General features: G+C 41.4%; 2 protein-coding genes across 2 annotated transcripts in view; one reads left to right on the top strand and one right to left on the bottom strand.

Moving 5' to 3' along the window:
- Positions 1–11,480: 11,480 nt before the first annotated feature.
- LOC311606962 (uncharacterized protein) lies at positions 11,481–16,047 on the bottom strand (the record flags this gene model as incomplete). Its single annotated transcript, XM_084798410.1, has 2 exons — positions 11,481–12,703; positions 15,590–16,047. The coding sequence occupies 2 exons, from the start codon at positions 16,045–16,047 to the stop codon at positions 12,652–12,654; spliced, it is 510 nt and encodes a 169-aa protein (XP_084654536.1). The 3' UTR covers positions 11,481–12,651.
- The window catches only part of ZDHHC21 (zDHHC palmitoyltransferase 21), a 58,580-nt gene continuing 48,681 nt past the window's right edge, over positions 15,879–25,777 (top strand). The window contains exons 1-2 of the mRNA XM_084787470.1: positions 15,879–16,003; positions 21,203–21,352. The gene's annotated coding sequence lies outside the window, so the exon portion shown is untranslated. The remainder of the gene's footprint in view (positions 16,004–21,202; positions 21,353–25,777) is intronic.

The raw sequence follows: 25,777 nt of genomic DNA, 5'->3' as shown, positions 1-25,777 counted from the left end.
CCTTGATATCTGGTTGTCATTACTTTCTCTCTAATCTGTATCCCCCTTAATAGAAGGCCGGCGTATTATACGTATCTGCTATACTTCTGCCTCTAACATGCTATTTTGTATTATATGTGTATACAAACACATAATGTACAATTTTAATATTGTAAAGGAACAAAATGAGTATGTTTCAGGAACTGCTCTTGGAAGGAACACTACATGTGTGAAACTTGTGATTAGCAGTGCGCATGCATGGATTTGGTAAACAACATGGAGGTTTTGAGACGACTACAGTAAAGGGGTTCGTGAGCCACTAAAGTGCACACAAATATTGAGAGGATTCAGGGGGAAATGTCGCATTTTCATAAGCTTCTACAAGGTTCTACAAGGTTTCTCAGAGTCAGAGATTGTACCATAAGATAACAAATTGGAAAAGAGAGAAGAGAGGCCAGAGGTGCCGGAAGAAACCTTACGACAGCCCTGCCCATGCCTCTTTCTCCTGGGAGACAGGACAGGCAGGTTTCTGTGCTGGGGACAGAGCTGAATAGTAGGTAAGCACAGCCAGTGATTTAAGCTGAGATCTGCACCAGGTGTTGGCAATGACTGGTGAGTTACTCACTGAGCAGAGGACACTTTCCTGTAAGGCTGGTTTCCTAAAAAAAGCCAGGCTTCCTGTCCCCACCCATGCTTCCAGCTCAGATTTTCATTTTATTGCTTTCCTTTTATTCTTTTCCTTGTATGAAAAGAAAAAGAAAAAGAAAGTAGCTGGGTGTGGTGGCCCGCACTTTTAATCCCAGCACTTGGGAGGCAGAGGCAAGTGGATTGCTGTGAGTTTGAAGCCAGCCTGGTCTACAAAGTGCATCTAGGACAGCCAGGGCCACACAGAGAAACCCTGTCTCAAAAATTCAGAAAAGAAAAGAAAAGGAAAGAAAGGAAGGAAGGAAGGAAGGAAGGAAGGAAGGAAGAACCCCCTCCCCCACTACAAAATAAAAACCCAAAAAACAAAAATCAAACCAGTCACAAGTAATCCTCTGGATAGGGTTAGGGTCAATACTTTCCAAAGAAATTATCACAATTTCCTCTAGTCCTCCAACTAAGAGAAACACACCTCTCTCGTGACCAATGGCCTCAAGCAAGGTTTTCCCGTAGAGATGGTTTGCACAGTGCTAGAAGCCTGGATTCCTGTTCAACCCAGGAAGTGAGCCCCTACCTCAGGCAAAGGATGTTCTCTTCTAGAAGCCTCCGAGTAGCTTAGGACCTTAGAACACTGATAAGCAGTTCTCCAGGGAGCTTGGTTGGGGTCATGAGCTGTATGTAGGTCATTACAGGGCCTCTCAAACAAGCAAAAGTGACTCCGTGCCCTATTCTTCCATTTGTCCTTAAAAGTGATGAGGTCATGGCAAATTTGTAATGAAAATTATAAAACAGATAGATTTTCTTTGATATCACAATAATCTGCTTCTCCCCGACTGGTCTCACTTTGATGTCTTTTTCCTTAATTACCTCATTTCTTTTTTCTTTTTTGGTTTGGTTTTTTGGTTTTTTTTACTATTTTTATTTTATTTTATTAATTTATTCATATTACATCTCAATGGTTATCCCATCCCTTGTATCCTCCCATTCCTCCCTCCCTCCCATTTTCCCCTTACTCCCCTCCCCTATGACTGTGACTGAGGGGGACTTCAACTCTGGAAGCTACCCAACAAAAACAGAATCACCTCATTTCTAAATCTTCAGTTATCTACAGTTCCCTACGACTCCCAATTCAAGTCTGCTAATGTATCTAGCTCAGGGTGTATCCATTCAAAATAGATATATTTTGAATCTAGGAAGCCTCAGGCCTTGGCCTTGGCTCACTGGGCTACCTCTAATAGCTATTTCAGGCTCCTTGGTCAAGAAGACAGAGTGTGCCTTTTTCGAGGAGTTCGGGTTTTATTCCACAGACAACTACTTTTTTTTTTTTTAATACACTTCCATTCTCTTAGTGAAAATGGATTTTCTTTTCTTTTTTTAATTTTTAAAAATTAATTTTATTTTATTTCCTATGCATCGGCATAAGGGTGTCAGACCCCTTGGAACTGGAATTATAGACAACAGCCTTTTAACCCTGTCTCTATTCTAGAATTCTGGTGTACGCTTGAACTTTTGAAACACAGAAGCTCTGTTCTAAGGCCTGGTGGTGGGAGCTGGGGCCGGCACACTGGTCCCTGTGTTTTAAGCTGCACAGGTGACTGCCAGATAACGGGAGACACAGAGTGACTGAAAAAAAAAATCTCTGATCACACATAGCAAAGTTCTGGGTTCAAAGCCAACACCAGAAAACAAGCAGCAGCAACAGCAGCAACAGCAGCAGCAACAACAACAGCACCCCAGCAACTAAAGACTTCACAGAGCGTTTCTGCTTGGGCTCCCCACTGAGTTCTTCAGGTTTGGGGTGTGGAAAGCTCAGGAGCGAACCTTCTTTTTGATATACTTGGTCACTTTTGTAGTTGTTTCTGCTGCCGTTGAGAGTTTTGATCCCAGGTTCTCACACTTGTGAAGCAAGAGTTTTACTCAATGAGTTTTGTGTTTGTCTTGTCAAGAAAAACTTACATCTTTAACTAAGTTGATTTACTTCCCTCAGATATCACTTTTTTAAAAAATCACTTTTTAAATTGCATTTACTCTTTTACTAGAGTTCAAATTTATGATTCAATAACCTTAAACTGTTGTGGGCTAACATTTGCTTCAGATACTCAATAGCAATGTCTATTTCTGGGAGTCTGATTCAGTGGATTTTGGGGATTCTCAGGAATCTGAACTTTCCATTCAAACATTTTCATAGGAACAGTTCCAAGCACAAGATTTGACATTCTGCCTTATTTTCTTTCTCTCTCAACTTGTATGTACGCATGCCCTTATATTTGATACACATTTGTATTTTGTTGGACAGTGATGAAAAGTGAATGTCAGGGTATGAAGTGATGACTTAGCAGGTTGGGTCCCTTATAGCTCTGCTAGATAATCACCCGTCCTATCCTGCAGATCCTAACCACATGTGCATATACACACATATGCAAGAATAAAAATAAACCTTTTTAAAAACAGTGTGAATTTCAAGGAATAAGTCAAAGTATTGATATTTGCAGATGGTATGATAGCAGACATGAAGTGATGGCTGGGTGCAAGGTTAACAAACAAACAAACAAACAAACAAAACACCGAGTAGCCCTCCTGTACATAAATGGGCTGAGAAAAAAACACCGAGTAGCCCTCCTGTATATAAACGGGCTGAGAAAAAAATTAGGGAAATTACACCCTTCGCAATAGCCACAAGTAATATAAAGTATCTCGCTCTCTCAGTCCTGATGTGACTTGATGAGCTGGGGTTGGTAGTTAAGGGGTTCCCCTTTTCTGAGGAATAGGGAAGGGGGCATGAGGGAGAAGGAAGGAAGGCGGGACTAAGAGGTGAGGAGGGATGGGGCTGCCACAAGCATGTAAAGTGAAGAAAGAAAGAAGGAAAGAAAGAAAGAAAGAAAGAAAGAAAGAAAGAAAAAAGAAAAAGAAAGCTGGGTATTATCATATACAAATAAAACAATGTTATCAGCATTTCTAAGAAAAAGAACAGTTCTAAGGTATCATCCAGTTGTTTGCATTATGAGAGACACCTTCTGCATCTAGTACTTTCTATCAGGATACCATGGTAGAGCAGTGGAGACCTTTGAGGAATAAACAAGACTTCCAGAATCAGTGTTCTGGGTGGACTGCAGGAGCAGGCCAGACAAACTTGCCAAAATGCACATCCTGCCGCATACACACAACCGAGGCCAAGCTTGGCTGCTCATCTCTCTCTCAGGTGCACCCCTACTCACCCGTCTCAACAGGAAGAAAGGGGAAAGGCTCTTCCTTGTCCCAAAAAGCATCAAAGAAGATGCACCTGCCCTCCGTGTTTATAAGCAAGTATACAAGGCACATGCTGGTTTAAGGCTCGCTTAAATGTAGCTACCGGTCAAGTGACTCCTAGAGTGATTAAAGAGTTAAAAATTGCAGTCTGCTGGGTGCTTTGGGGCAGCTGTAAGAAGGAGCGATTATGGGAGTCATAGTGTGGTATGTTTGCATGCTGAAGCTGTCTTGACAGGCCAGCTGCAGCTGCTATTACATACGCTATAATTTTAATAATCCTTAATATTTACAGAGCACCTATACAAGGCTTCATAATGACAGCCTGGTAGCTCCTGTAGCGATTAATAAATGACAGCACATCTGGAAAGAGTCTGAGAAGGTGGACTTTCACGTATCAGGCCTGAGAAGGTTCCTGGGTGCAGAACTTTCTAAACCCGAGGTAACACTCGACTACTTGAGTACGTGTCTCCATACAGTCACATCCCCAGGCTCTTCCTAAGCAGCAAAACCAGAGAGGTGAAGGAGGAGCCAACAAGATACCCGTAACTAGCAAGACCCTAACTTGGTGTGACTTTTTGTAATGCTGTTATAGTGAAAGTTCCCATCTGCAAAGTATGTAACTGTCAGAAGTACAGTGTGCTGTGTGTTTTGTGCGTCTGTTAGCTTTGTGGATGTCGCTATGCAGAGCAGCACAGGCGACTAATTAACCCAAAGAAATGGCTTTGGGGCAGTCTGCAGTCTACGGATGTTTCTACTGAGTTCCTAGATGCCTGTTTGTTACAAGCTTTTTCCCTTACGCCTTTATCCTGCATTTCCTAGGGAATTTTCTCAGGCATGGTCTGTGTGTGTGTGTGTGTGTGTGTGTGTGTGTGTGTGTGTGTGTACATGCACTTGTGAACTTATATGTGTTTAACCAGTTAAGTGTGAGCCTTTCTTCTGTGGCACTGTGGAGTGTTGAAAGGGGAAATGTCAATGACCTATTTTAGATGTGCATGCCAGAACTCAAAGATGGTCTGTTGAAGCCATAGACTTGGAAAATCTCATAAAAGTTATTTCTTCAATGTTTGCAGCTGTAAGACACAATGGAAAGCACTGTTTTTATTTCTCTGGTACCTTGATTTTCCTGAAAGGACTCCATGACTTAGCCTGGAGTTGGCACACCTCCAATGAGAGATGGGAATTGTCTCCCACCATCTTTCTTTCCATTCCCTTCGAGAACACGGTTGTTTTTTTTTTTGTTTTTTGTTTTGTTTTTGCCCTAACTGAGAATGTAAACACTCAGCTGTCTTTCTACTTAAACATGTCCCACACCATCATCCCCCTGCCTCTTGTTTGTCTTTTGGCTTTGTAGATTGAGTAACTGATCCTCCGGTGCTGCTAACCTTCCTGCCGGGTCTGGGATTCCATTGGCGTCCCTGCCCTCACTTTGTGTAACTTCCTGATTCTAATTTGTCTTTCTTTTCCCACTTCAAGATTTTGTCCTAAAGCTAAATCCAGGCATCTCTATCCTAAAACACTAAAAACAAAACAAAACAAAAACAACTCCTTTGATTATCAGCTTCTTGCAGCAATAATCAATGCTTGTGTTTCCAAATAATCTACCTTATCTTAGATTACCTTCTCTAGTCGTTAAAATGCATTTTTAGTTCTCTAGGAAAATTCTAGCCACCAAATACAGTGGTCTTTCCTCAGCATCATAACCATTCTATTTTATGCTTCCCTGTCTCTGACTACCCTCTCTCCTGAGCCCATCCCTTCTCTCACCTCCTGCAGTATCTGCAGTAGATAAAGAGCAGGCTCAGATCCATCTCCAACTGAACACCATTCTCACTCTAATTTTGCACGCCCCCTCCGCCCATGTTTCATTCACTCAACTAACCCACTGAGCTCCCATGGTGGATCTGATGCAGAAGGAAGTGAGGGAAAGACAAACACATCTCAGACTGCATCTGTGTCTCCATGGGACCTTGTTAGGAAAATGTGTGAGCAAATAGATCTTCATGGTGTAGGAGCTCAAATGGGAGCATCATATCGGAGCTCAGAGATTAGTGGAAGTATAGGCAGGCCATGTCATGTACTCGTGAATACTTTACTTTAAGTGCTAAAATTATCTTGGGCAAATTATCTGGACCAGCCAGCGATCCTGAGCGAAAGGTTAATTGCCTGTCTATTTAACTGCTATCTCTCCACTTCTGTAAACAAGGCTTGCTTGCTTGATGAGAAGTTCAGTGCAGCCTTTCTGAATAAGTCACAGTTGTGGGTTTTTTTTCCCCCCCTAAAACCTCAAACCAACAGGACCAGCGCTGCTTCCCACTAATCTGCTTGGGACAGCCCTTGCAGTAGTGAAAAAAAAGACTCCGTTTGACTTCTCCAGGTCTCCCGGGAGGTTTTCTCTGGGGATACCCCCCAACAAAAGGAAGCTGTCTACTGCAGCCTGTGTTCTACAGGAAGAGATTCGGCCTGCTCTAGGATGAGTACGGCTGGAGTTAGCAGCTGAGACACCAGGACACCGTGGTTCACGCTCGCTTCAGTACTGTTTGGGCATACATTGGGAGGGAGGGCAGAGGAGGGGAGCTGAGACATAGTTTTCCAGTCTTGGACAAACTTCCTGGAGTTTGGTACTGGGAGCCATTGTCCTGGAGGAATGACGATGTCCTTCAGAGACAGTGGTAGACCTCTCTTTGCTTATCATTAGACTTTTGAGACAATGGACCCTGAAGAATTCGGAATTTTCTTACAGGCATAAGGTCAGGAGAAGGAGGCTAGAGCCAGGTGGCAGGCAGAGGAAGAAGTTGTCTCTCAAGGTTCTGACAACTTGCCAAACCACCTTGCCAGAGAGACTGGAGGATACAATGATGGGCCGGTCAGTGATGGGGGTGATCATACCTTGATGAGGATTCTTAGTCATGCATACCTCTTGCCCTCTATTTAAACCCAACCCTCATGCCACACCCCTCAAGATGGATTCCAGGTTGCTGGGCCTCTTTTTTCCTTTTCCCAGTGTTGTCACAGGGCAGATGATCTCCCCTTAACAGCTCTGACAACACAGGGAGAACAGGTTTAAGGTGGAGGTGACCATTAATACTTGGAGATGTTGACCTTGAGGAATGTGAGGAGCTTTCTTTAAGACTTAAAAATCTATGGCTTTCTTCTTGTTTCAGTGTAGGGCTCTTGATTTGAAAAGTTCCAGTGAGGTAGAAATTTGGGACTAACAAAAGCAAATGGAACTTTATACGCTCCTAGTCTTTATCCAAAGTAATGATAAAATTACATATAGCTGTTATCATACTGTCTTATGCCTTCCACATGAAATGAAATTATTAACACTAATTAGATCCCTTCTTCACCAGATACATTGATTCTGCCATCGTTCCTAAGCAATTTATGGTGGCTGTTAAGTTATGTTCCTTTTACATGTACAGACACTGAGGCATTGGTAGGTAAGCTGTATCTACTTAGTTCCAGAGTTGGGGCAAAGCCAAACATCTCTTCTTCATTAAATCTTCTTTGAAATTAAAAGTTTCCAATCATCCACAAGGCAAGAGTCCACAGACACTGATGTATTGGGTCAGATAGACCCTGGATGCATTGATCAAATCCTAATTGTATTGGTACTCGGCCTTCTTGCCCATTTACAAATTGCCTAAGGCTGCTATACAGCACGATGCTAGAGCTGAATAGTTGCAACAAAAACTGTTAGGCTCGGGATTCAGAACCATTTCTCTCTCTTTATAGAATGTTTTGCTGACGCCATCCTGAACGCTCGGTCTACTCAAGTTGACATTTTCCCTTCTGTCTGTGTAGTGGTGGGCAAGGATAGACATGCAGCCTTTGAAAGTCTTACAGCTGAGCCTTTGCCGAAAACACACTGGAAACTGAACTTCTTCCTCCCCAACTCTTTTCCTAAGTCTTTTACTGCTTATGTTTCCCTCTATAGAAATGGACAAAGGTTAAAACCTTTACAACCTGCCTAAAAGTGGGCAAGCTTGGATGGGGCCAAACTGTCAAGACAGAGTAAGCAAGTCCTCAATAGTTCCTGGCTCACAAACGTGTCTGTCAGATATATTGGGCCAGAAGGATGAAGATGGGCCAGAAGGCTTCAACATTATAGAGAATTTTGGGTGACTGTCCAGGCAGCAAACTGTCTCTGTCATCTTCTCATTTGGGAAGCTGCTAACCTGCATGCCCTGTATGCTCAGGTAATTAATTTTATTCCTTCTCAAGTCCCTGATGGGGTTGAAGTCCAGATAGTTTAGTTTTACAATTAAGCTTAGTTGTTTAAGGGTTAAGATGTTTTCAGGTCTAGATAGATGTTTTAAATTGATAATGATGAGATAGATATTGATTTACATTGAGAATTTTAGGCTCCCAGAATAGGAAAGACGTTTTCTTCAAGGCTGCCAAATTCAAATAGCCAAAACACTAAGAATGTAACATTTATATAATTCCTGATTGTTTCATGGTTTTTCTCACTGTAGGTAGTATATTATATGTATGTGTAATAGTATAAATATATATGTAAAAAATTTAATAAAAAAATTGTAAAAAAAAAAAAAATTCACAACCACCTTTGCCTTACTTACCAGAAGCAAAATGTGACAACTTTCTTTACCTAAGCTATCAGCGGAGATATGCACATTTAAATGGGAAAGAAATTTAAAATAAACAGCATTCATAAGTCAAGAGGTTATTAAGTTGTTTTTGTTTTTCTTTTGTACATCTATTTAAGTTGTTATCAAATCAAATGGGTTTGCATCTTGGTGAGTGCAAAGTTCAAACCAATATTACCAGGAGACGAGGCCTGGTGACTTCATGCATACTAATGTGGGAAAACACCCTTGAGTCCAGCTACTTTCTTGAGCATGCTCAGTTTAAAGTCATAGCTCAGGAAGGGAAGACAGAAGTCATATTTCTGGGGATGCTTAGCTCAAAACCATTAAGTGCATGTGCAGAGGTTAAGATGGTGGGCAAGAATGAGTGTAGGTATGCTTAGTTTGCATCATAACGATGGCAGACAGGAAGATGCTTCTGAGCATGCTCCATTTTCTTCTAAAAAGTTTTCACAGAAACAGAAGAAATAGACACATTAAAGGTACCTAATTCAAGAATCCTTACCTTTTAGTGTTTTGTATCGAACATGTTCTATAAAAGCTCATGTATGTCAAGAAAATCAAATATTTCTTTAAAAGGATTTATTTATTATTTATTCAATATTCTGCCCATATGTGCACCTGCCCTCCACAAGAAGGTACCAGATCTCACTACAGATGGTTGTGAGTCACCATGTGGTTTCTGGGAATTGAACTCAGGACCTTTGGAAGATCAGACAGTGCTCTTAACCTCTGAGCCATCTCTCCGGCCCTCACATCTTTTTATCTCCCTTACATTTTAAGATTTTTTTTTACAAGTTTTTTTCATTCATCCCACCTTGTAAAACCTTTATGTAAATGTTTTAATCCTTCCTTTCCATTAATATTTTTTATTTAAATAAAGGCCCTGCTGCATTCTGGGAACTTAGGTGACTAAAGTGGCTTACTCCCTTACTGCTGCATTTCATTTCCTTTGCATTGGTTCTTTCACACTAGCCAATTGTGAAAGACTAAGATCCAATGTTGGGCAATGGTGAAAAACACAGTCTTAGAATTAAAGCCAAGCACACTTCCTGCCCGGGTGTGGTCTCTTCTGCATCTGTGAGGAGAACAGCATTTGATGAAGAGTCAAGTTTAGTCTTGCAGAAACATTTCCACTGGAGGGATGGTCTCTCTCTTTGGGACCCTAACTAGTATTTCACACTGCTTCACTCAGCCACTAATGGGTTAACAGGAAGTCTTCAGAGGAAACAGGGTGGGAAGGCGTGGCCTGCCTTGGTAAGAATAATAGTACTTTCCTTTGTCTTTCATAGCTGGTCCCAAAGACTGCATAAATGAGTGTACATAAAAACAAACAACAACAACAACAACAACAACAAACAAACAAAAAAACAAAGGGTGTGTATGGGGTGTGGAAGGCTTCTCTATCAATGTATGGACCTGAAGCTCAATAGAAAAGAGGGCTAGATATTGACTTCTAAATACTTTTAGCATAGGGAATGGATGAGTCATATTTCCCTGTCTCTGATCTTTACTGCACTTTACTTGCTTCTCAAGAGTAAGCCTTCTTCTCTATGCTTTTACTTCATTCTCTTTCTTGGAGACCTAATCCACTGGTTGTCTCAGTCATCACTGCTGATAGAGCTCTCTATGATGCATGTAACAGCCTTTCCCACACAGTCCTAGAGCATCTCTTATCTTTTGCTATGATGCTTCTCCTTTTTCTTCATGTAAAATATCATTCAATCTCTGCCTTTGATGGTTGTCTTTTAAATTTTATTTTTTTACTTACTTATTTGAGGATGAGACCCATTACCTGGTGCGTACTAGACAAATACTCACCACTGTGCCATGTCTTGAACTCTTCTCTACTTTTACATAGTCTTTGTATTTTTTTTCCACAGCAGGAATTTTTTTATCATCTTTCTAGACTCATTTACTGCCTTCTTCTTTCAGGACTCTGCTAATCATATTTACTTAGATATGATTACTCAAGCTATATCTAAGTAGGCTGCATTAACAAAGCACTTTCCAGGCAAATATAATAGCACACAACAATAATTCAAACACTTGGATGGTAGAAAGAGGAGGATCAAGGGGTCGAGGCTAGCCTGGGCTACATGGCCAAAATTTATGGCAAACCAAGGGCTACGATGTAGCTCAGTGGCAGTGCACTGGCTTAGCATGCACAAAACCTGACGACCAATCACCAACACCCGAACAAGATGGTTTCCTCTTTGCCTTCTCCTTTGAACCACATTTCTTCAAAGGATGCAGGAGCAGGGTGACCTGCTCAAAGCATCAGTCCCTCCCACCTTGGAAGAGTCCCAGTGTAAACTGCTGCTGAGCTTCATTCCTGGGAGTGGCAGCTACTTTATTGTGCCATCGACACAGAAAGGAGACTATGTCCTGAAAAGCATTGACTTTGAGTTGTGACAATGGAAAGCTTTCATCATTAAATGGTCTGTTAGGACCTAACCAGCCAATGAGGAGCAATAAGATGCTGGTAGCCTGACACAATCGGATTTACTGTCTCCTCCCAGGCCAGAGGGATGAGGAACATAGGTTTGTACGGTAGACTCCTACTGAGCCATTTGTAATTGAGTCTGAGGGAGCGTGGATCGGTTTGGGATTGATTGGCGTTTGGAGGTGGGATTAGAAGGAAGGAACTAACTAGGTATTGAATAGTGGCAGGAGGTAAAGATGGCTGGGCCATTGAGTCTCAGAAGTAATGCGAGAAAAAAAGCTGCAGTCTAAGGTGTCGCTGGTAAGAAGTCAGTTTCCATCACAGAGGCTCATTTTGGCATTGTGGAGTGTCTTAGATTTTTAACTTCATATGAATACCTAGCAGAATATATTTCCCTACTGACATTTATGGAAATGTAACAATCTCAAGTTAATCTTTATTTAACTTGGTCAAAACATCCAGAGCAAGCAGGAAACAAATACCAGGTTCAATTTAATATTTTTAAATCTTTCCAAACATACGGCCTCTCTGCTTTTTTGACAATGACGCCCCAGTAACAGACTTTTCCTGGCGACAGCAGGTAACCACCTCTGCCTAAAAAGCTGATGGCTCTTCTTTAGCTGTAGCTTTGCTTTTGTGGCTGATCATGATTTGACTCTGTTTTGTTCCATTTTCTTCTCTGCCTTTCTACAAATTATACACTTGACCCACACCATAGCCCTTAGGTTTTCATATCTTTATGTATTTACCCAGTGACGTTTCCTACCTCTGGAAGTTAAAGCCCTGCGTCCTGCTCTTTCCCTTCCCTGTGAGCCCCCCCCCCCCACCTCCGGATTCACCCTTTTGAGACCACCAGCTTCTCAGTAACAGTAGCATTGCTCTCAGGGTCTTCTAAGACCATAGCAGTTCTTCAGCGTTTCTCTTGCTATTTGAAATGAAAGAGCGTACTTTCCCTATTTTTAACATCCTAGAGTAAGTTTTTGACCTGACATTCATAGCTTCCTTGTGATCCTCTTAAAATATGGGAAGGTGGGGCAGTGTGTAGAACTTTATACATAAATAATGAAATAATGAACATGCTCATATGTATGCATATATGTAGTATGTGTATGTGTGTATGCATGTATGTGTGTATGTATGTATGTGTACTTTTCAGAGGAAGGGATCTACAACTTATATCACACGTTCAAAGAGATGTGCTACCCCCCAAAAAGGTTAAGAACAACTTTTAGATTATTAGTCTATTTTGGAATGGGCGCTCTGCCACTCAAACAGATGGAGGCGATGACTAGCACAACCTAGAAATCATGAATGTGCATCGAATGTGGGTGCTTAGGGCATGGGACCCAGCTGGGCAGGTGGAGGACGCCATCCACCCGAAGCTGCCAAGGGCTATTAGCCAGTGCTGATTAAACTCTGGACTGCACTGACTTTTGGAAAATTGCAGTAAAATCCAGTCCTCTCCAATATTGGCACAGAAGCCCAGTGGTTGGCTGAGTTTATCTACTCAAGTGCTTTGCCTGGGCCTTTGTCAGGCAGTAGGTTGGCAACACTGTTACTTGTCCCTCTTTTTAAAAATTTATTCCCAGATACAATCAGTTTGATTAGCAATCCTGTTTCAGCATCACAGGTCCATGAAGCAGTGCAGAATCCTGGAGGGAAATAACAGCGTGTGACTGATTTCCATGCTTAAGTTAAGTAGAAAGGCTCTTGGACTGAGGATGATGTTCATTGGTCCAGTTCTTGCCTAGCTTTTTCCAGGCTCCAGGTTTGATCTCCACTGTGATAGAAGTAAAATAATAAGAAAACCAACAGCAGTAACAACCAAATCCCTCTTCAGCCAAGTATCTGCCACTGATGCCATGTTTCTTCTGGGTACTCACTGTGACATGTGCCAATCAATGCTTAAGATGAATGACAGGATGAGATGACAGGACCTCATGAGGGTGGGGAGCCTTTGTCTACAGCCTTTAACTTTCTATGTTGAAACGGTTTGCTGCCCTCCTTCCATGCTTTTCCTAGAAAGCTCTCTGTGGGATTGGTTTGACTGATAAGAGAAAGCTTAATATATGAAAATATTCATAAAAACATGTATATTTCTAATTTCTATGTGCATGCATATGTCTCTTTAAATTTTTTTATTATTATTATTATTATTATTATTATTATTATTATTATTATTATTATTATTATTACTTGATGAGATAATTTGACACACATTTTTCCCCTTCATGGTGTACATCTTTAATCCCAGCACTCAGGAGGCAGGGGCAGGAGGATTGCTGTGAGTTCAAGGCCAGCCTGGGCTACAACGTGAGTCCCAAACAGCAAAGAAAACACAAAGAAACCCTGTCTCGAAAAAACAAAACAAACAAAACCATAGAGATATCTGAAGGGACATCAAAACAATCCAGATCACTGGATTTGAAGGAAAATAGGAAGAGTTTTTCTTCAAAGTTACTCTTTACCTGTATCATTTTTGCCTGTTCAAAGAAACCAAGTAACACAGCTGTCACTATCAAAAGCACAGTGGTAACAATAGTTATTATTCCAAAGGCAACTGTGAGAAACCTTCCACTGCCATCTTAGTGTGAAGGGGAACTTTTAACTTGATACAGAATAAACCCAGCATGTGGTCAGATTAGTCTTTACCATTGGGTTGTTTTAGGGCACAGTGGTCTAGATGAACAATTCTAAGATTTGAGTGTGTGTTCTCAGTCAGTTGGGAGGATGTTAGAACACAGGTTCGTGGGCTTCTCCTCCTAAATTTCTAGTAGTGTAGATTGGGGTATGGCTGAAAAATATGATTTTTCAGATACTGCTTGTCTGGGGATCAAGCCTTGAAAATAAATAATAGTAAAATTATTATTTTTATATTAAATATGTACATATATTTATATATTATATAAAAATAATGTATGACTTAAAGGTCATGAAGTATTTGCAATCAGGAAAGGAGATATTTTCAAATCCCTAGCAGTTCATGATAATATGAGTGCCCAAACAAGGTCCATGAGTGCTCTACAAGTGCAGTGATGGCACCGATGATCCCAAAGTCTGGCTATTACTGAGAGCATCATGTCCAAAAGATAGACAAAGAGCCACACTCTGGCCATCTCACCACTTGGGAGCCTGAGACAAAAGGATGATGTTGAGTTGGAGATGCAACCCAACATTGTCATTTGAGGCCCTCCAGGAAGGTCAGGCTAGGACATTCCTTCAGAAAAGGACCAGGACTAGTCAGAGCCAAGTGGATTTATTAAGTATGGGGAAGGGATGCCACATAAGGAAGGGTAGGATTGTGAGACTGAGGAGAGAGGGACACATAAGCACAAGAGGGAGTCAGTCTGTTTGAGGAAAGGATACCAGTACAACCGAGACGTGCTTTTGTGTGTGTATTTCCACATGCGTGAGTGTATACACACATACCATTCTGTAGCTTTCTAAGTTAGCTTATTCAAACGATGTAATTTACAAAGTTTAAAGACTAAGCAAAAATTTAAAAAGTCAGGTGCAGTTTAAAAACTGATTTGCTAATTTCTCTTATCTTTTTTAAAAACAGAGACGTGATTTGCTAATTTCTCTTATCTTTTTGTAAATAAGATTGTACGATGGTTGGTTTTATGGAGTTTATTGTTTGGCTTTAGAGTTGAGAGAGTGCTGCTAGTAAGGTTAAAGTCTACAGCCACTCTGGCCCTAAGTAACCGCAGAGACTCTCAACGTTGCTGTTCCAGACGCACTGGGGGAAGAGAGCATTATCTCGAAGGCAACCCTGGCTTTGTGTTATGTTGGTTGTGTTGATGTTTCTTGACACTCAGCTAGGAGGAAACCAGAGCTAGATCTCAGATGAGTTGCTTTTGGCCTTTCCCACGTCCCCTTGTTTTCCCAGGCTTCTTATCCTTCTTTAATCAGAGAAGAGGGAGAGAATATTTTAGGGGAATGAAATTAAGAGCATTTGACAGGAAACGAAGCAAGTTAGTTGAAAGTAAGTTTAGAGTTAGTACAGCTGCCATCCCAGGACCTGAGTAGCTGGTAACCACCAGGAACAGTTTGTTCTGGAAAGCTTTCAGTACCATTTAACAAGAAGTACACCCTTCCTACAGCGGGCGGTTTCTCTCCTATGCACACAGTATCTCTTTCTGGGTCCACACACCGTGCAGAGCGGAAGTGTCCCACAGCACTGTTCTGGAGCTGGTGTGAGGTGCAAGAAGTTGTAGTTACTGCATCTCAGGGGTTTTTAAAGGATAAGTTTGTTATCCTCACAACTTTTATCGGGAGATGGGTTATTTGAACGGTTGGGTCCACTGATCGTTCTTAAGTGTCACTCACTGACTGGAAAGCTGGCACTTTATAGAAAATTTCTGAAACACATACAAGAATATTTGAATGTGGATTTAGCTTGCCAGCAAGAAGTGGAAAAAACGTTGGCTGGCCTAGGCCTCCCAAAAGAGGGTCTGAAGGCTGGTTAAAAAAAAAAAAAAAAAAAAAAAAAAAGCAAGACCTGCTGCTTTTCCATCTTTGAGGTGCACTGATAGGAGTCACCTGAGGATCCTATTAAAATTCAGGTACTGAATGGGTACTGAATTGGCAGGCTTGAAACTATGAACTCTCTAGAAGATGTCAGGGGGATGTCAATGTTGCAGACTGAATTTTGAAAGCAAGGTACCCTGGAAAATCCATAGCTTGTCTCTGAGGAGAGCGGCCTGTCCACTGACAGAAGGAGGATGCAAGTACGGGCTTACAGCTGAAGCTGGTGCTAATCAGGGAGGGTGTGGGGACACTCGTGGCCCGCCTGGCAGGGCCAGGGAGGCGCAGGTGGGTTTGGTTGAAGGTAAGGCCCCGCGCAGCTGCGAACTGCGAGCGCTTTCTGGTCTTTCGGCCCTCGGAGGCTCCCATCGCATCTCCCGGGGCGCGAAGCGGAGCCTGCGACGGCGGGCCGTGCCTCAGCGCGAACGCGCGGGCATGCCGACACCCACTCGGCCGGTCCCGGCGCGCCGGCTCCCGGAAGCGGAAGGGGAGCGCGGCCCGGCCTGGGCGGCGGAGGCGCGGAGCAGAGCGGAGAGCTGCGGAGCGGGCGGCGGTGAGTGTGGGCCGGCGGGCGGTCGCGCATCTACCGCGGAGCATCCCTCCCCGGGGCCGCGGTCCCCCCCCCCCCCCGCGCACCCCATGGGCCGGGTGGTTTGACCGAGGTGGTGAGAAAAATCCGCCGAGTTCTCCCCGGGACTCCGGCTTCCTTGCATCCCCCCGGGGCCCGGGCTGTCGGTGTGACCGGGCGTTTCATTCATTTCGAGGGGGTCGCTAGGTGCGGAGCTGCAGAGGACCCTCTGGGAAAACCCGTTTGCACCTCCGTTGACCTTCTCCATCCTCTCCCTTGGGCCGCACGGGTGGCTTGGAGAAAATGGCTTTCCGGCACGCACGCACGCACGGCAGCACTTTGCACTTGTTATCTTTCTCGGTTAATCGCTAGCTGGACTTAACCTGCAGTGGTCGGTTAAAATTTATGGCCTTTCTCGAGCTGTATTTATTTAGGTCACAAAGATATCTTATGAGTCAGTGGAAGACGTTTGTATCTCTAGGGCTAAGAGGACCTGGATGATTATTACTTGAAAATACGGCAGTATAGCAATTCATAAAAGTATAGGAAGGGGGAGAAAAATCAAGGTCATTGTGGGTGGGTCATAAATCAGTGTAAAGTTGCAGCCCAAAATAAGGGCAAATAAGGGTAATTAAGCTTAAGTTAAAAAGACTTGCCAAGTGGATTTTCCACCCACTGGTAATATGTGCAACCCCCGCCCCCCTCCATTCACTACCTACTTTGTGGTAAAAAATAATAATAGCTATTACCATTTGATGATTGCTTAGTACCTGCCATTGCCAGATGAAAGGGTTTGGTGCAGTATCTCATTAAGTTTTTCTAGTGCTTGAGATCCACAGATAAAGTTCAGAGGGGTTCTCTGTTTCACCTTAGTTGTGCCCTCTCTCAATATTAAGGCTTTTGAAGAGGAAACAGGTGTGAAATTATTTTGAGGAAAAAAAAATATACCATTTGGAGTCGAGGAAAGAAAAAACCAGAGTCTCTTGGTTTCTGTTATCCAGGTGTGGGGTCATGGGTAGGTCAGGGAATCCAGTTTACTTTCTCATCCATAGAACTAGGTAGCCAGGCTTAATTTTTCCAAGAGCTGGTTTTTAAAGCTTTTCCATGTTTATTTCGCACATGTCAGGATTTTAATTTAACACCTTTTGACATGGTGAGGGTACATTTAAAGCATTTTACTTTATTAAAAAAAATGAGTAAACTGTTTAAAGTACCAGAACTCCAAAATTCAATTTGGATGTAAAATAGTTGAATTTTATTAGGTATCTTCAAACCGTGGAGATTTCTGTTAATACTTTAAGAGCTACAGCTGGAGTAAACAAAATAGTACATGTTCAAGAGACAGTGATGTCTAGATCTGCTTTGTTTACTAAGAAAATGTAAACCCCTAAGTGCCTGTACATCAGTAGGACAGTTAGCATCCAGACAAAAAGAAGTCAGTTGGTCGTAGCATTTTTATTTATTTTTGAAACTGCCTGATTTCCCTATGTCCTAGTGGGTAATTCAGAATCATAGTGGGCTAGCACATATGTTAGTAAAAACTTAAGGGCCTGGGATTGTGCGCATGGAGCCTGGAAACATTTTGGGCATAGGGTGTTATGTTGCAGCAATATAAATTTATCAGTAAAGGAACGCAGACTTTCTTATTAACAGAATATTAGGGCTTAAGTCCAATTCTCATATGTTCTAGAAATAAAAGATCATTTACCATCTAGTAGGACAGTCGGTTTATAAATGGCTGTTATTGAGATTGAACATGTTTGACATATATAGAATGAGCAAAAAGTACAGGAATCCCGTGATCTCCTGGAGCTGTCTCCTTATATATGTATGTGTGCATATTTGTCGGACAGTGGAAGAGCTCCTGCCTGGCACGGCCAAGGCCCTGGGTTCAATTCACTAGTACTGAGAAGGATTAAGTAGAAAGAAACCAACCAGCGCCCTATCTTGTCTGGGTTATGCTTGGTTGGTTAAGGATCCCCAGGAAGCTGCGTCAGGTAGTTTAATAGGCACATTTTCATGTGGGAGACAGTTAGCCAACCCTAAACACTTACTATAATGGTAGTTTATTTACTTGTTTCCTGGTTTACATCTCCCTGGGGTAAATTGTGACATTTTCTGGGAATGTCTTTTGCATTATAGGTCTGCTTTTTTCCTGTGGTTATCTCAGTGTAGATTAAGCTTCTAGGCTTTAAGAGGCCGTATGTAGGTATATGCGCATGCGCGCAAACACACACACACACACACACACACACACAAACACACACACACACACACACACACACACACAAACACACGTACGGATGAGTTGGAGGGGCTAAGGTGAGGTCAGATTAAGTACAAATTAGCAGTACTTGATGGTGATCTCACACAGTTTCTAGGGTTAGAGAGTTACTGAGTTGCGCACAACTTGAAGGGCTTTGATTGTTAGAAGCATTTAGTGTTAATGTAATTCATCACTGCTTTGGTAAACTCTGCTAAGCCTGGGCAACCCAATCTAACCTTGATTTCGTCTCGCAGGACATCTTGGCCCCATGGCTACGTGAAGGGCAGAGCTTGCCCACTTTCCCACTTGGAAGAACATGCCTAGTTAACACCCAGAAACAACCTTACTTGGCCTCTTCCTTTCTGGCTTTTCCTGTTTCTGAACATTTTTTTTTCCTGGTGTTATTTTTGGAGGAAGGAAATTATTGAACCTGTTCCTACCCTACATTAATGTTGCTTTCTGCGTTGTACTCCCATGCCCCTCAGTGAACTTTTGTACACACTGAAACAGTATTTGGTAGTCCGTCTTTAGTTAACTCCATTCTACATCTTCCAAGTTGTTGTTGTTATTATTATTATTATTATTATTATTATTATTATTATTATTATTATTATTTTGGTCAGGAGAGTACTGAAGTATGTGGCTCCAGCTCAGTGTTGTTAATAGAAGTATATTATTTGTGATTATTTCACTCATGAAGCTGTGTACTGAACAACACGTGCACGTGAGGAGCCAACAGCTTATGTTCGGGTTTTGTTCACAATCAGGGACAGAGCTTCCCACAGAGTGCCTTCTTGAAACCATTGGAGGTGCAGGGATAATACGCTTGGTCTCTGCCACGCCCACATTTATCTCGAACTCTTCTTGGAGAGCCATATCTAAGAACGCCTTGGCTGGACTTGTTCTCTATCTTCTGAAATCAAGTGCTGATTCTGCCCTTGCGCCACTTCCTTGTTTGACATCTTGCTTTGTACTTGAGATTTGGTGTAGGGGCTTTATTTCAGCTCAAACCTATAGTTTTCTTTTTCTGTTTAAAAATGTACTAGGCAACATGTGGCACGCCTCTTTCCTGCTTACTCAGAGTGCAATATAATGCCTGTGGCAAGGCGGCAGTAACTGAAGGGTCTTCCCTGATGGTTGGTTTTGTGTGAATGTGTGTGTATACACGTGTGTGGGCACACACTTGCTGTGGCCCATTTGTAGAATTTGGGGGACAGTGTGTAGGAGTTTGTTCTCTCCTTCCACCACATGCGTCCCAGGAATCGAACTCAGGTTTGCAGGCTCGCTAGCAGGTGCCTTACCCGCAGAGACATCTTGCTGGCTTTATTCTGATATATAATTCCCTGGCCTTGTCATTAAACAAGATAGAAAGTTGATGGACAGCTAATTTTAGTATCACTTCTAATGATGGGGTGCATGGGTACTTTTATCTAGGAATTGCTGAAGTAATACTTTAGTTCACGCCCTTTCCAAGTTACCCTTGGGCAGCGCTGCTTTCTGGCTAGACGGCGTCTTCCTGAAGCATGGCAGCAGTCCTCTAAGTTGGCTTTATTAACCCTGGTTTGCCATGTTACAAAGATGCTTAGGAAGAGAAAAGAAGCTGTCCTACAATTTGACCATAGCGCCCTATTTTTAATTCTCATACAAGAGTTAGGTCTACTTTGTTGATAATAAGCCGAGTATCTGTGATATTTTAAAAATTATATTAGCTCATTGGCTGATTCCTAAAGTCAGCTGGAGCCTTGTATCTTAGCATTAACTGCCGTGATTAACCAATTTTTAGAGTGGAGTAAAATCAAAAAGTCAAATAGCTTTATGGGTGTCTTTAAAGATATACACCTGTAACTTCGGTTTTTATTGTGGTGTGTTTGAAAAATTATTTAATGAGTTATCTATATTCTTTTAGATGTAGAGTATTAATAGATGACAATGAATGTTTTATGACATTTTGTATTTCTGAGGCATGGGGAGATTGCTATTCCGAACTTTTGGATTTAGGGGCTCAATATTACTTGTATCCCACAGAGAGTGATGTGTTTTTTTGATGTTACGTCAGTGTGTGCCTGGGATTTGACTCATGGATGATTAACCTCTGCTAGTCCGTAATCACGTGACTGCCAGGAGGTGCTGTCGGGAAGCCACCGAGAGTTCCGAGCTTTAGCAGCATTACTGACTTTGGCCATATTTCAAAATGTACTACTCGTAATTCTCAGGTTTGTTTGTTTTTTTTTTTCTGGAAAAAAGGTTCATTTATTTACCCCATTGGTGGGGTAGCAGCTCCTCAGGTTTGGCATACATACTTGGGCCTAAGACCCAGGCAGAGCGAAGGAGATAACTTTGAACTTGGTTAAAGTTAGTGGGCCTGAGATTGGCTCAGTGGCTAAGAGCATCTGCTGCTCTTCCAGAGGACCTGAGTTTCTTTCATGTCAGAACCCTTGCAGATAATATGATATTAATAACTTGGCTGAATAAGGAAGTGAATTGGTATATCCTATGTGGAGTTCTTTATAAGATTATCTTTTAAAATTTTAACTGTAGGAATTCACTTTTGTGGTTGACTCTCAGGGCATGTTTTAAATTTACGCTGGCTTCATGTTTTGATCACCGTCGCCCTGACTCTCACCAGGTGAGCTCAGGGTGCATCATGGCTCTGTGCTTTGTGGCTGAGCAGTTCAATAGAGCCCAAAGTGAGGCACATTTTATTTGGTTTTATGGGAACTGGGTGATTTTGAAAGAGAGCTCCCAGGAATAATGACCGTGGTGCTCCTGCAGGGTGGGTAGAATATGAGCGCAAAATCAGGTGAAGTGGGACCGTCATATTTTTTTATTTTGACACCTTTGTTGCTGGCTTTCCCCCAGAATGTTTCCTTGCTTCCTGTTTCTAGCTCTGTAAGAAGTTATTGTTAATCTCTTCATAGGTACTCACAGACAGCTGTTAGTGGAGGGAGGAGGCCCGTGTGATGGAATAAGTAATGTAAAGAAATAAACAAAAGAATGACTCAAGAGGATAACACTTCTAAATGCAAGTGCCAGAAAAATCACAGCGCATCTCAGTGAATTTGCAAGTGGTAAGTGGGCATTTGATTTTTACATGGGAATGTGTTTGCTTTCTGAAATAGTGTGTCCTTGGAATCTAGTGTTTAGCAAATTATTCATTTGCTAATAAAGAATTAAAGATTTACTTGACTTTTCATATTACATTTTGACATTCTATTTTCTTAAGTAAGACTTTTTCCATTAAAAACCTCAGAAACATCTTTTTAAATTATAAATCTTAATGGCTTTATGTAGGTCTTTCTGTACCACGTTTAAGAACTACTTAATTTGAAGTGAGAAAGAGAATCTCAAACATTTTGTTTGTAAGATCATTGATGTCTGTGCTTCAGGATAATTCTACTTTTCAACTGCTTGAAAAGAATTTAGAATTACATGTCCTCACTGATAGACTTAGAAGAAACGTAAATATGTACACAAAACATATAAGCCATCCTCCTCACTACTCTGTCAGCCACGTGTGATGTGAGGTCTATAGAAAGATCCATGATGGCCATCTGCTCAGTCTCAAACGAGTGAGTAGAGCGAGCAAAAGTAAAACAGCAAATATCAAGTAACAAATAGGGAGAAGCAGCAACTCGGTAGCAGAACGTCATCAAATTAGGGATTTGCAGCGCAGTAGGGACAGCTGAAGTAGCCTGAGTGAGGTAGCAAACAGAGGTGACGCCACACCATGGGCCTGCCTTGTGGAGCAGAAATCAACTGGGGAAGCCGAGGCCGTCAGCTGTACTTCCCAAGTGAGCTTTCTTCCCATGGATGGTCTTCCATGGCTAAACTAGTCATTTTCCTCATGTGATGAACATTAGTTTCTAACTGTTCTCAAGGACACAGTGTTTTTGCTGCTCAGTTTTCTTCCCTTCTTGTCAGAGACTTAGGTGGGCCAGCCCATCCTTATACAAGGGGTCTTGGTGGACATGTGATGTAAACATTCTTGTGTCTGAAATGGGGTGTAGCCCAGCTTCCTAGTGAGTTCAAACAGCACGTAAGAGTTGATAAGCATCTTGTACACTGTCTCATGGGATGCCCACTGTTAGCAGTTTGATTACTGTTTTCTTCAGACTTTCTCCACTTCTCTCTTTAGAAATGACTTAGAACAAAAATTATTATATAAGGTGTCCTATAACTCAGGCCTCCCAAAATTTCATCTTAAAAAACTTCAAACAGAAGCATGGAAACAAATTTTGAGGTGTAACACCTGAATGCCTTCACTTAGGTTTTGTAACTGATGGTCTGAGTTTCATCGTATATTCCCACGTGCCTGTCCATCAGTCACTTTCATTATTATTCTATTTCAGAGTACATTGCAGACATCAGGATGACATCAGTAGAGTTGAAGACTGGCTTATAGTGTTGGCTTTTAAAGCTTCACACACATAGCACAGAGTGTTTCAATCTTAAATATACTTTTCCTGAGTTCAATCAGTGTTTGATAAAGCTACAATAAGGTTTCAGATGGTACTGTACTTTTATGATTACAAAAAGTGGTATTTCTATGTCCTTGTTCTGTCTATTTTGTACACTTGCAAGTGTGCTTTTGTAGGTATTATTATAAATAAAACTGCTGGTCTAAAGGCTTTCACGTTTTGATGGGTATGCCGGATTGCCCTCTCAAGAGAACTATATCCATTTACACGCAGGTCAGCAACGCATGGGAGTGCTCTTCCCTAGGAGCCTCTTAACATGTGAAGCAATACCCAGCCACTCCATAGTTCCTCATTCGTAATGACTTTTTTCTGTTTGTGAGTCGCATCTTCATATATTTACATTGTGTTCCTCTTATCAGTCATGCATTAGAATATTCTTTCCAGGAATGCTTTGTCTTCGATTTTGTTTGGTGTGTTTTGAGCTCAGAAATTTACATTTTTATTGGTCAGTCAGTGTTTACAGGTCTTGGTTGTGAAGGCCAACATTTAAAATCACTCACTCTTTTCTTCCAGGGCTGGCTTTTACTGACTTCAGAAGGAAATAGAGATCATTGTGAACTAAAGTGCCAGGGCTGTAGGCTGTAGGTAACTTTGAATCGTGAGTTAAATGTAAACAGTAAGCAGAGTGCTGTGGAGATGCTTCAGACATGAGCAGCAGATGACGAATAGTTTTTCATACTTACGGAATAGTAATAAAACCGGTTTTAGCTAAGGTAGGGAGTCATAGGAAACTAAGTTTATGAATATATGTTTGACTTTCTTTCTTATTATTTTGGCTAATCTTTATTTTTCTGTAGAATTTTCATTCAGACATTACAGCTTTCTGTCATATGGTCATTTTTTGTTTGTTATTTTTCTTCTTTGGTGGCTCAAATCTTTTTTCTGTGGTGGTGAATTAAAGGTGCCTAAAATGGCAAGAAAGAAAAGATTGTATGCCTTCAGAGTAAATTGAACATTGTAAATATTTCCTCAGGGCAGTTTATTACAGTTGAATTATAATTTCTTTAAAAGCAGTTTGTGCTGTAGTAATTTACATCAGTATGAAGCCAGTCACTATAGTTGAGGGTAGTCTCCAGATAGCAATCTCCAGTGTTGAAGAACCGGTTCATCAATTAGTCACTTCAAAGTTTGATTGTGAGCTCACCGCTTAATATACAAATTAGCATGTGGGGATCTCCAGTTAATGAAAGTATTTGGCAAATGCCGCCCATAAGCCAAAGCTGCTCAGTTTGGTTGTTGCTCAGAGTGTGTAATAGTTTCTGTCCAGCCATCAGCCACACCTGGTAGCTATCCACACTGAAGTGATCCTGCCACTCTGCTGGCTACCGGCTTTTGGCATAACCAGTGTGGGCCCTTGCAAGATCACTGTTCTCCCAGCCTGCTGTAAGGACTCTATGGTGCTAATTTTCACTCATCAGGTATTTGTTTTCGATACTCAGCGATGTGCTTCTTGTTTAATTTCTCTGGGATCAGTCTTCTTCGGGATGCTGTTGTTTTAGAGTTTGCCATCTCTCTGCGTGTTTTTACTCAAGGAAACAGACCCATCTTAAAGGATCTCGTCACTGAAGTAGTTTCTTTTGTGAGGGACTGATCTTTTAACAATAAGAAAATTTTGTTATTTCAAAACTAAAGGAATTAAAAACAGTTGAAAAGACGAACACTTGATGATTGTCCTACTTGCTTAACAGATTTGTATATCTTTCTGTTTTTAATGTTAATAAGATAAGGAATAAGCCACAAAGTATTTTTGCATGTGAAGTTAGTTTTTAGTTCTGAGTAGAACAAGCATTGAAAGTCAGAAGATAAATGAAGTTCATGCCATTGAGTGTGTTGGGAGACAGAGCCTCTGTCTTTTCTTGTAGCTCCCGATAGTTAGCAAGGGTGTGAAAATATTAACAGTAAATCTCAGGCCAGCCTGGGCTACATAGCAAAGTCCTTTCTTAACTTCCTACCCTCCCAAATTATTCTTTGCAATGTATCTCTTTTTAGTTTTTAGAATAATAATTCATAGCAAATTATACAACATGCTTTATTCTTTTCTGATTTTTTACTTTAATGACACTGAACTGTCTTTTAATTTCTAACTAAAAGGTAATGAAGTTCAACTTTTATTTTTTAAAAGACCTAGACTCTGTTCCTATTTTAGAATTCTTACAAAAATACTAATTTGGACTTTATTTGATTTAAATCCCAGGGTGTATTGCATTTAAGTTCTTGTCACTTTTTTTTCAAGGAGAAACTAGTGCCTTTTACATTAAAAAAAATATATATATATATATACATACATACATATATTTAAACTAATGTATCTTCTTGGTTCTGCCAGGGATTGGTGCTAGGCAGGTAGTCTACTATTGCGTAGCTGTGTTCTTTTCTTTTGCTGCTCCAGAACTTGGGAGTTCCCAAGGATGAGAGGAGAGATATTCTTTTGATCTTAAGTGGCCTTTCATCTTTGTTTTCCTGTGTATAAGAGTGAAGTCTGAGCATTCTAAATGACATCTTTGTTTCCGTTGTGATAAAGCCCTGTCCATATTCATGGTTCATGGGAGGCTTTATGATTTCTGAAGCTTGTGATACCTGCTGTGATGCTCAGTTCATAGTCTCTCTGCTCTGGCCTCTTTGTTGCCATGGTTAGTGCTTCGATAACTTTTACCCATATTTTAAGATTGAGCTTCATTTGTATCTGTTCTAGAAAATCCTGTTTGAACCCTATGTAACTAGGCCCAACTTCTGTGCATTTACTGACAAATTGCTCACAGATCTTACCATATAAATTAAACCTTTTTTTTGTTTTGTTTTGTTTTTTAAGACAGGGTTTCTCTGTGTAGCCTTGGACTCGCTTTGTAGAGCAGGCTGGCCTGAACTGATAGCAATGCGCCTGCCTCTGCCTCCCATGCTGGGATTATAGGCAAGCGTGAACACACCCAGTTACATTAAACCCTTTTTAAATGACATTTCCCAATTGGATTTGGTTTATTTAAGCAAAGACCATATCTTATTAATAGTTGTATCTAC

The sequence above is a fragment of the Acomys minous genome, assembly GCF_964271855.1.
Source record: "Acomys minous genome assembly, chromosome: 1".
NCBI lineage: Eukaryota > Metazoa > Chordata > Mammalia > Rodentia > Muridae > Acomys > Acomys minous.
The sequence above is the reverse complement of the archived record's forward strand: the minus strand, read 5'-3'. Positions and strand labels throughout refer to the sequence as shown.